The following is a 12537-nucleotide window of genomic DNA, read 5'->3' as shown; positions in this document are numbered from 1 at the left end:
CTAACTGGATAAAAAACATTTATAGCCAAAATCACCTGTATGTCTTCACAGATTTATTATTAACTAACCCTCATATATCTTTTAGAACCTTCAAATATCTGTATAAAATTTTTACGTGAAACCAATAATTTTTTCCCAGATGGACCTTTGTATAAATTAGTTCTCCGATAAAGATGAACTTATTTCTACTTTTCAATACAATAACTAAAAATAGCTAAAGAAATACATATTTAAATATCTAATACTTTGTTTATGTTTATTAACTTGTTTATTCACTAATTTGTTTTTCCGAAGTTTATTATATCATAATTATAATACCAACGAAAACGTAAAATTCAAATTAATGCATCTCGAATATGACGCGTGCACCCTGGCGATAATAAAAAATGATGAATGAAAAAAAAAATTAAACATTTTTTCAAGTTAATTACGTAACGGAAACGGTGTAAAATAAAAGAATATAAAAAAAGTTTCTATTTACTTACCAGAGTGTAATATCCATCTTTGACAAGCCGAAGGATTTTTGTCGGAAATCTGAACATTCTTAATCCATGAATATTGTATGGTGATAAACCACATTTGTAATAACAACAAATATTTCCGGCCATCTGTAAAAAACCATTTATTTATTATGGAAGTAACATTATTTTAATTTAAAATCACTTTTTTCAAATATTATCGAATGTATGTAATATCCGGTAAAATTTATTTCTAAATACCTAATTTGTTTTCTCATACAATGTTTTTTTATGTTTTAAACACATATAATTAAAATGTTTTACTTACCTAGGACCAAATTTTTGTAATACACTTCCAAATAAAATAAAATATTTAAATTCTTTAAACTTATTTAGATATAGGAAGACTTAGAAACCACAGTACGTTTATGTACAATTTTAGTTGACACCATATTTACTAGTTGATAGTAATAACTCTATTTTAAATGAATATCTTAAGTGATTCAAGGTCTGTTTTTTGTAACATTTTAACATTAACAGTTTAACAAGTAAACCTGTTGCTACTATGTCAGTGAAATATTGCAACGCTGGTGAATTTAATTCAGTGGATCAAAAATGGACGTTTAGTTTAGTCCTTAACTTTTTCACATAGCACCATCTACACTTGAGTGCAAAATAATCGACTCAAAATTATTTTGCGAAAGTACGTCTCCTCTTTCAATCTAAAAAGTGTAAATTTAAAAATATTTAGTGTACAATCATTAACCTCGTTATTAAGTTTTAAAAAAGTTTTGTTTTTTGTTGATTCGGATGACCTATTACAAACAAATAATGAAACACGTAGAGACGGGGTCAGAATTTGACTCATTGAAATCGACACGCTCCGACTTCACGCGTTCCAACCCAATAATACATCAGTCACTTAAGTTCGCAACTGCATTGGGATACCACATCCGTCAAAGCACCTAACAGTAGCATTATTGATAGAAGGCCTAAGCCAGAGGGCCGTGGCAAATCGACTAAATTTAAGCCAATCTGCTGTGTCCCGAGTGTATCGTCAGTACCAAGATACTGGTAATTATGTCCACTGACAAGGAGGAGGCCGTAAACGAATAACAACGGAGAGAGATGATCAATTTGTTGTATCAAAGTCCCTGAAAAATCTACATTTAACTGGTGCTAATGCCAAAGAAGAGCTTAGAGAGGTCCGAGGTATGGTTATCAGCATTTGGACAGTCAGAAGAAGACTGAAAGCAGCAAACCTGACACCAAAAAGAGCAGCTACGGATCCCAAGCTAACTGCAGCACAAAAGCAAAGGCGATTAGAATTTGCTCGCAAACATCTGGATTATTGGACTTTTAATGGAGCCAGGTATTAGTCTCCGATGAAAGTAGAATCTGCCTACATGACAATGACATGAGACGTCAAGTTTATAGAAGGCAGGAAGAGTGATTTGCTCAATGTTGTATACGAGAAATTGTGTCATATGGAGGCGATGCTTGTATGTTTTGGGTAGGCATTTCCATAGATGGTAAACCCAGTTGGTTATCGTGCCTGGTGGAGGACGTGGAGGAGGCTTAACGGTGGATCGTTAGATCAGAGACATTTTGAAGGAACATGTGGTTCCATACGTGGGATTTATTAGTGATGCCTTTATTTTAATGCACGATAATGTGCAATGCCATACCACACGAGTCACCATCACCTATCTGACTGAGACCGATATACCTACAATAAATTGGCCTGCGTTGAGTCCGGACATAAATCCAATAGATCATGTTTGGAATAAGCTTAAACAAAGGGTCCTGGACAGAAACCATGCATCAATGAGCATAACAGAATTGAGAGATGCGCTAAATGATAAATGGGAATCAATGTCTCAAGAATTTATTTAAAAAGTCATCCGATTCATGCGAAATCGATTGGAAAGTGTAATTAGGAGTAGGGATGGTAATATCAAATACTGAAAAATAAAGAAATTCAATTTGTAGTTGATGATTTATCTGTTCATAACGTCTTTCTTGGGTTAGTTCCAATGATGAATATTTAGGAAACTCTATTCGTAATGCATATTGTTTTTATAATGCGTCTTCCAAATAATAGCAGTTTTTGTAACTTTAATAATATTATTGCTTGCACATTACATCTATTTATTTCCATACTTTTTACATTGAAACAGAAGGTGTAATCTCAAATATTGCTTTTGAGTCGATTGTTTTGCACTCAAGTGTAGTATAATGTATATCAAACAAACAATGGTATATTAAAATCTATTGAGACAGAAAGAGTGGTGACATCTAGTGACTGTCTCAATTAGAATCAAACAAATTTATACATTGCGTTGGCTAACTAGTCCTATTTAAACAATGATATTATTAAGGAGTAAAGAAGATATGCGCTTGTGCAAAGTATTATGTTCACGAGACCTGTGTAGGACCGAATAAAGATAACAAAGAAAAGTTAACTTGCTCTCAATGTTAACTTTTGTTAACAAAGTGTTACTTTTAAATGTAGTTCTGTAGTGCCTAATATTGACATGGGTGGCAATAATAGGAGATCTGTAATCCTAATATTGCCGTTCGCAATGTCAATAAAAAGTATTCTTTATTTAGATTTTGTTTAGTTTTTCAATATAATTAAAATATATTGTTAAAGAAAATACATTTCCTTACTACTATCCAAATTTGTTTTAATTTATTAATAAAAGTGTAGGATTTATTTAGAACCAAACGTTAAGGTGGCAATATTTGGCTCACTTACCCCATTTTTTCGAACTTATACTCATGAATTATAAGTGTGTATTTCTAGGTATATTAATTGATCCTTAGGCCAAACTTACCAGTATTCTAGAAGTATAGCTACAATTTATTGAAATGGCTTGAATGATAATATTTCCGACATGTGTAGGTATATCATTGAACTTAGGCATACTTTTCCATAATTGTTCACATATATAGCATTGCACAACCGTCATCCTGTTTGTAGTCAAAGTTCCGGTCTTGTCCGAACAGATAGCAGTAGCGTTACCCATAGTTTCACAGGCATCAAGATGCCTAACCAAGTTGTTATCTTTCATCATTTTCTAGAAATTACAGATTTAGTTACAAGATGAAGCACTTAAACTTAAACATAAACTTTCAAAAAATTAAAGAAACGCCTATTAAAAGAGTATTATATTAAGGGAGTAATCGAGTAATTCTATTTGAATGAATTTATAACAATTTCAATCTCATTGTGCTTCAAGAAATGATCCAAAATCAAATAAATAAAAAGAAAAACTGAAACCATGTAAAACAGTGGAACCAGATGAAATATTCTCAAGACTCCAAGAGGAACTTGATGACCTTATGGGTAATTTTCAAAGCTTGGAGACGAACGAGGACAGCATTTATACCAAAACTTAGGAAAACAGACTGTATTCTGGAAAAATCGCATACTAATAAGTCTGGCCTCATTCGTGTCATATGTGCCTTCCAATATACCTACTAGGTAAAAAATATTGTTTAAAAGAGAACCTATTTGTAAATACTTCTATCAAAAAACTGGTAGCCGACCCAAACAAACGCAAACTTACCGGTTTGGGTAAGCTAAAGTTATTGGGAGAGGAACTAGCTGAAACTAATAAGGCGCTTTCTTAGATTCTAAACTCACTTTGAATTCTAGAATTAGGCAAATCTTTTAAATACGCAATCTTCATAAACTACCTATAATATGACACTGAATCTTGGACAGTAAAAGAAAAAGGAAAATCACGAACACGTGTTATCAAATTATCATTTTATGTGAATGAATGGAGTGATTAAAAGGAATTAATTTTGAAATTAGATATACGAGAGGAAGTCTAGATGTGTGACCGATCAATGCCAAAATAATAGCATACGTTGAGATTGTTAGATCACGTTCAATGTCAAAATGAGAATTCCCTAAAAGGAAGAATAACTGAATACCAATTTTCTGAAATATATAGAAGAGAAATGCCAAAGAAGACACCTTTTAAATAGGGCATCTGCGTGTATGCAGAGATTAATTTTGATAAAATAAAAATCTGTAGAGAAATATTAATTCTGGAAAAAATCTGGAAGAAATACGAATATCTCGGCTAAAAATCCTAAAAAAATGGTACAATTGCAACTCAAAACAACTCTTTAGAACAAGTACTTTGAAAGTTAGAGTGACCATGATGATTGCCAAACTCTGTGATGAAGATGCACTTGAAGAAGAAAATATAAAAGGAGTAAGTAGAACTTACGGGAAAAAGGGCCGAACATGTTGCCAGATTAACGGATGATAGATGGACCAGAAAGATTCTGGAATTGCGACCAAGGCAAGAGGCATATCGAAGCAGAGGACGACCACCGACTAGATGAACGGATGATATCAAGCGCATCACCACAAACTGGATGCAAGAAGCTCATGATAGAAATAGGTGGAAAATTTTACGGGAGACCTACGTTCAGCAGTGGACAAATATAGGTCAATTGATGATGATGAATTAGAACTTACCTTGACACTATATGCTAGAGACAGGGTAACCGCCAGCGGCAATCCTTCAGGTACAGCTACTACAAGTACAGTAACACCAATAATAAGATAACGGACAAAATAGTTAGCGTATGCGTGTTTCCATGGTTGACGTTTGATGACAAAGGTCTTGATACAGAATTGTACTATCAGAATGACAACAGTAAGAGCTGCAATGAAGGTTCCAGCATAACCGATCTGTAGGGCAAGTTTTGCAAGTTTAGCTTGAAGTACAGATTTTTCTTTTTTGGATCTTTCTTCGGAAATTCTTTTAGATTGGACGCCAGTTACTTTGCCATCTTGTGCAGACGCATCAACCTCGAATTCTTTCTTGGCAACTCCTGGATCTTTCTTGTCTTTGTCCACAAGGCTACTCTCAGCTGCGCTTTCATCATGACCTGATATATTATAAATAAAGTTCACGTATGATTTATTTGATTGGCAATTGAAAAAAATATTGGTATTGTAAAACCTTATTCTTGTCAAAAATAGAATAATATGCATCTTCGTTTAATTTTAATCATCATTAAGCAACTTTTAGAGTGTTCCCTTTAAATAAAGAGGGAACACTGGCATAGCTTCTAAAAAGAGATGGAAAACGACTTTTACGGAAGTCGTGTTCCATCTCTTTTCGTGTTTCAACACAGAAAGAAATATGGAAAATGATCAGAGGACAAAGAAAAAAATGCACGAATTAATAAAAATGAAATACATTTAGAAGGAAACATGGGCAGACTACTTTCGATCCCCACTTTCCAAAGGTGACGATAAGGAACCACCAACACCAGAGGTAAAGGCAAATGAGGAAATAAATATTGAGGAGGAAGAGGTAAAGGAGGCATTAAGGAAACTGAAAAACAGAAAATTACCAGAAGAGAATAGAATACCGAAAAAACTCCTGAACTACGGAGGACCAGATTTGACCAAACAACTACTAAAAGTAATCCAAAAGAGCAAAACACAATTCCACAAGAATGGAGATTAAGTATCCTAATAGCTCTCTTCAGGAAGGGAGACAAATCGGACCCGGAAAATTACAGAGGAATTAATTTTTCAAACAAAACACTAAAATTAACAACCAAAGTGATAAAAAAATAAACTGAATGAAATTATAACATTAGCAGAAGAACAAGGTTTTAGGTCGGAAATATCATACACCGACGCTATATTTACAATAAGCCAAGTGCAAGAGAATACAAAACACCGGCATATCTATGTTTCGTGGACCTTAAGAAGGCATTTGACCGGGTCAAACTAAAGGACGTTACCCACATATCGCCCGCAAAAGAGATACCTTTAGAAATAATAAAAACGATTGAAAATATGCAACAAAATAACACACCAAAAGTAAAAGTAGAAGTAGAACAAACTGACCCTATTGAAGCTGGCAATGGGATAAGACAGGGAGATTCCTCTATTGTTCAAACATTATGGATTAAATAATAAAAAAAGTAAGAACCAAAAAAGGATACCCAATGGGAGAAAAACAACTTAAAATAATCTGCTATGCAAACGATGCAATACTACTCTCGCAAAGTGTAGACGATTTACAGCGTATGCTGCACTAATGTGATATAACCGACAAAAAATTTATCATGTTAATTTCACCACAAAAAGACATAACGCGTGGTTATAACAAAAAATTTACTAATATGTGAAACGGAAGTGGATGATCAAGTGAATAGAGCAAACAGAGCTGCAGGTTGCGTGAATGAAACAATACGAAGAAGTAAAAATATCGGAAAGAAATAAAAGGCAGAATTTACAAAGCAGTCATCAGACCAATAATGACATACGCGGCAGAAACACGTCCTGACATAGACAAGGATGTTAGAAACAGCAGGGATGAAAACACCTAGAAAAATTGATGGTAAAAGACTATGGGACAGAGATAGAAGTACAGATATACTGTAGGAGAACATCAAGGACGGGGTAAGAAATAGAAGAGTAGAATGGAACGGTCATATAAGCCGATTGACAACAAATAGAGTAGTAAAGACGGCAAGAGACGGTTCCCCAATAAGAAGACGATCCGTTGGAATGCCACAAAATGATAGAACGACAAGTTACTAAAGGCACATTGAAAAACAGACAGGGTCGTGCCTACATAAAAAAAGAAGAGGAAACATTTTATAAAACTTATCGAAAACAATTAGAAGATCTGAATTGGTAAAGATATGAATCCACGTGTACACGGAGGTGTGATGACAAATAGCTTACCTTTCTTCGGTTTCTTTTTTCCAACTTCTTGTTGACCCACAGCTGCTCCTAATAATGTGAAGATAATACCCGCCTGTGAGTTAACACCTACAGCTGTAACTAACATCTTACCAGATCCTTCCATAACATGAGTACCAGAGAGTATCATTGGGTCAAAAGCTTCTCCCTTTTTGACGTGGTCTGATTCACCCGTAAGCGAAGACTCATCTATCTTAAATGTAAAATACTTAGTATTACCTCTGTAAAATCGTTAAATATTAATTAATGTATCATAAAAGTCTTATAAACTCTGTATAGTGACTGCCTCTTTGAAAAAATTACACCAGAAAAATGGAATAGTGGTATTATGAAAGTATTGCATAATCAGCTGCTTGTTATCTTAATTATATAAGCTTTTTATGAGAATAATTAATAACACACTTAATCCTAAGCAAGCATTTACCAACCACTAGATTAAGCCGGATTTAGGAGTGGCTTTGGAACGAACAACCACCGACAAGTTATGGAATACAACAGACCATTGATAATATTATGTTGCTTCTCCGGGAAAATAATATGTTCGTTCCAAACTGAAAACTACTGATGTTTAAAAAACGAAAACTACTAATGTTTCCAGTGTCCAGTAATATTCTCTCGGGTATCACAATATGTGGCGGTGGATGCAACATTATATATCCACAATTTAGAAATATACACTAAGAAGCAACACAATGGAGTCGTAAAAAGTCTTGTCAGGTATTGCAGTGAAAGTTAGAGGGATGTAATCGTTAGCAATTACTTTATCGCTAGCAAATGATGTAGATATAGAAATTCGTGAAGCTACAAGTAGTATTGCCATTCAGGATCAGGTTATTCGAACTAAAAATTACCTGAAATATATTGTTAAAGATCCTCAAGTCCAAAATGACAAATGCCGATATGGATGCCAAGCCCAAGAAACCATCCAACATCTTACCGGGGGCTGTCAGGCGTTTGTCGGAACTGATTATAAAGAACGAAATGACTCAGTAGGAAAGATTATCCACCAAGAACTAGCTGACAAACTGGGACTTCTCCAAACCGACCATCTTCCTTATTATCAATATGTCCCTGACAGAATGCTTAAAAATGAAAACTATAAGCTATACTAGAACCGCACTGTGCTCAAAGACCAACCAGTGGCACATAACAGACCGGATCTTATACTAGTTAATAAACTTACCAGGCAAACAACACTTATTGATAGGGCGATACCTAACACCAATAATTTGCGTGTTAAATACAACTAAAAGATCGCCAAGTACAGAGTAGATAGGCTATGTATGTCCTGGCCCATCCCCTAAATTGCAACCCCTAAAATCGCAACACCCGGTCGTAAGTTCCAAACGGCTTAACGTAGGATGACGTACGAGGGCTCGTTGGAAAGGGGATGAAAAATGGGGTTGAACGCAGTATGTGCCGTGCGCATCGGAGCATGCCAAAAGGTCATTACGTCATATCTTTGTTTCTATTGGTCCGATCGGGGCGTACGAGGGCTCGTTGGAAGGAGGAGAAGGCAGGGAGACAAAAAACAAAGATGGCAGCAGTGCCAAATGGGCGCTAGAACGTATCTTCGTTGCTATTGGCCTGATTTTGACGTATGAGGTGTCAAAGCGTTGGATGTCACGTGACATTCGACGCAGGACGTGACATGTATGTGACATTTGTCACAGAACGTGAAATGTCAAGTGACATTCGACGCAGGACGTGACATTCAACACAGAACGTAAAATGTCACGTGACATTCGACGCGGGACGTGACATTCGACACAGAACGTGAAATGTCGCGTGAAATGACGTGACATTCGAGACATTTATGTGACATTTGACGCAGAACGTAAGATGACACATAAATGTCACGTCCTGCGTCAAATGTCACGTGAATTGACGTAACATTCGACGCAAGACGTTGCTTAACATACATACAGAGTAATGGAATTTAAATAAAACAACAACATCATAAACGGAGCATTTTTATTTGTATATAGTTACAATTTTGTTTAACAAAGTTTTTAATTGTTTTAATAGCCCGTCGTTGGAGCAGGGTATCCCAAAAAGTTCCCAGCTAAACGTTCCTGCTGCTACAACTTTACGTGTGTATTCGCTGTACTTATAATAGGTGTTGTTCTGAAAAAAGTAAATAAACCCATCAGTATAGCGGAATGCTGATGTTATTGTATCTGGTAGTCCGGGTAAGAGATAATTCATGGGTCCACGGTTTAAGACATCTCCAGCTTCATTAAATTCAATATAAGAAGCATCATTGTATAATAAATACGTTTGACCGCTGTTTGTTTGAAATAATGCATTTATTTTGGTTGTCGCAGGTATAGAAGGAAACATAAAACGTTTTTGAATTTTTAAATTGGGGAAAGATGCAGCGTAATACTGATTATTGCGTATAGTTACTAAGTGTCCCTCGGAATTCTGAAAAACATGTGAAACGTGCGTAGACCTCAACTCTTTAGGGAGATAATCGGTAATTAATTCGGGATGTTTTGGAAGGCGCATCTCATTTAAATCAAACTTCCATATATACGGACCATATCCAACGTACATTCTATAATTTGGAAACTGAGGAGAAGTAGCTAGAAACATGAAATCTGGATACGGAATTAGACATAATATGTTTTGTATTGCAGGTGTGGTTGTTGTTGTTGGCAAAGAGGTCCTGTGTTTGATGGTAGATGTTTTCGACATATGGTTCTTGTTGTGCGAAAATGGTGTTTGTGCTAGCGTAACTGGTGTTGTTGTTGGTATGTAAGAGGGTGTTGTTTTTGGTCCATATAGATAACTCATTGCCTTTTTATCATCATCACCAAAAGGTGGTACATCTTGTTGATACCAAGGATACATAATAGACGAATCAATAGTACTGTGTGCTAGTCCGAGAGAATGACCAATTTCATGCATTAGGACAGCCAAAAAATTGACTTCACCATTGGGAGCGCTGCCATTTCCTACATACCATCGTTCACTAACATCAAGATGAATTTCGGTACACTCTCCGTGTGCGCTTGGAAAGTATGCGTCACGTGACATTTCACGTTCTGCATCGAATGTCACGTCCTGCGTTGAATGTCACATAACTGTCACGTTCTACGTCGAATGTCACGTGACATTTCACGTTCTGCGTCGAATGTCACTTCCTGCGTTGAATGTCACATAACTGTCACGTTCTACGTCGAATGTCACGTTCTGCGTTGAATGTCACATAGCTGTCACGTTCTACGTCGAATGTCACGTGACATTTCTTCTGCATCGAATGTCACGTCCTGCGTTGAATGTCACATAACTGTCACGTTCTACGTCGAATGTCACGTGACATTTCACGTTCTGCGTCGAATGTCACGTCCTGCGTTGAATGTCACATAACTGTCACGTTCTACGTCGAATGTCACGTTCTGCGTTGAATGTCACATAGCTGTCACGTTCTACGTCGAATGTCACGTGACATTTCACGTTCTGCGTCGAATGTCACGTCCTGCGTCGAATGTCACGTGACATTTCACGTTCTGCGTCGAATGTCACGTCCTGCGTTGAATGTCACATAACTGTCACGTTCTACGTCGAATGTCACGTCCTACGTCGAATGTCACGTGACATTTCACGTTCTACGTCAAATGTCACGTCCTGTCTCGAATGTCACGTTCTACGTCGAATGTCACGTTCTCTTAGGCACTGTACGGAAAAGAAGAAGAAGAAGAATGTTCATACTGATCGTTGACATGGCTTCTGTGTCACTAACGCTTTCATTTGACACCTCATACGTCAAAATCAGGCCAATAGCAACGAAGATACGTTCTAGCGCCCATTTGGCACTGCTGCCATCTTTGTTTTTTGTCTCCCTGCCTTCTCCCCGTTCCAACGAGCCCTCGTACGCCCCGATCGGACCAATAGAAACAAAGATATGACGTAATGACCTTTTGGCATGCTCCGATGCGCACGGCACATACTGCGTTCAACCCCATTTTTCATCCTCTTTCCAACGAGCCCTCGTACGTCATCCTACGTTAAGCCGTTTGGAACTTACGACCGGGGGTTGCGATTTTAGCGGTTGCAATTTAGGGGATGGGCCAGGACATACATAGCCTATCTACTGTACAGAGATCTAGAAATACAAATCAGGAGACAACGGAGAATGGAAAGTACCCAGACAGTACCTATTATTCAATCTACTACTGGTGCTATTCGCAAAAACCTCCTAGTGAACATCAAACAGCTGGGTCTAAATGAACATCTTTATAAGGCAATGCAGAAAGCTGTACTCCTCGCGACGTCCAGATGTGTACGAAAATTTTTGGGAGATACTCCAGCAAACCAAGTCACCTAGGGCTCGATAGCACGGAAAGAGCCCTACCAGAGCTCAATCCTTTTGATACCGTAGGTATCTGAGATGAGTGAATTTTCCCCTTAGAGGTGTGAGCCGTATGGCTAAATCTGGATAATAATAATTTATTCATCCTGAAAGATCATTTACATGATATATACTTATAAAACATCACAATTTCAGAATTACAAGATAAAAAGTACATAGGACATATATAAATATATTATATATGTATGTATATATATATATATATATATATATATATATATATATATATATATATATATATATATATATATATATATATATAGTTTGAGTTTAGTTCTTGAACCTTAATATATATTTTTTTAGTGGATTTTCTTGGGCTTAGGTTCATAAAAAAATTTGATTTGATACTAAGGCATTTTTATATATTTTTTCGACGTTTCGGCAGGAAATCCATGCCTTTTTCAAGAAGTAATATTGACTAAAAAACATTTTATGATAGACATAATACGATTTAAAAGTTAAACTTTTGACTTACCAAGCATGTAAAAATTTGTTACTAACAAGTAGACGTCACAATTAAAATAATATTAAAAACATAGGACATACCCACTAAGTCACTACATGTAAAATATATTTTAGATCTAATGTGTTGTTTATTGAAGTTAGTTTATCGTTTAAACAACCAGTTATTTTAACATCATAGGCGTTCTGAGATTGTCTTTTTATGTGTTTTTAAATTAAGTTAAAATATATTTTGTTCAAATTTTTGACATCTTTTTTATCATTTATTGCATTATTATTTTTTTTTATTTGTATAGACTCTAGAAGCTCTCTCTTTTTCCTGTTGGGTTCACTTTTTAGGATCTTGGTTTTCTCAAAATCAAATTTATGTTTTTTTTCGTTTTCATGTTTTGTGAGGGCGGTTGAGTTTTTTTTGTCATATTTGTGGGAACGTATTCTTGAGTTAAGTAGCTGACTGGTTTGTCCAATATAAACTCCAT

At 35.9% G+C, this 12537-nt stretch overlaps 1 protein-coding gene across 3 annotated transcripts in view; it reads right to left on the bottom strand.

Moving 5' to 3' along the window:
• Positions 1–12537, bottom strand: part of LOC140450206 (plasma membrane calcium-transporting ATPase 3-like) — a 122283-nt gene that overhangs the window by 84679 nt on the left and 25067 nt on the right. For all 3 annotated transcript variants that reach the window (XM_072543680.1, XM_072543681.1, XM_072543682.1), the window contains exons 4-6: positions 7201–7411; positions 4963–5378; positions 3299–3541 (exon numbers count right to left, since the gene is read on the bottom strand). In XM_072543680.1, coding sequence (XP_072399781.1) covers positions 3299–3541; positions 4963–5378; positions 7201–7411 — 870 coding nt within the window. The remainder of the gene's footprint in view (positions 1–3298; positions 3542–4962; positions 5379–7200; positions 7412–12537) is intronic.

The sequence above is a fragment of the Diabrotica undecimpunctata genome, chromosome 9 (assembly GCF_040954645.1).
Source record: "Diabrotica undecimpunctata isolate CICGRU chromosome 9, icDiaUnde3, whole genome shotgun sequence".
In the NCBI taxonomy this organism is placed as follows: Eukaryota; Metazoa; Arthropoda; class Insecta; order Coleoptera; family Chrysomelidae; genus Diabrotica; species Diabrotica undecimpunctata.
This window is presented reverse-complemented; position numbering and strand designations above follow the sequence as displayed.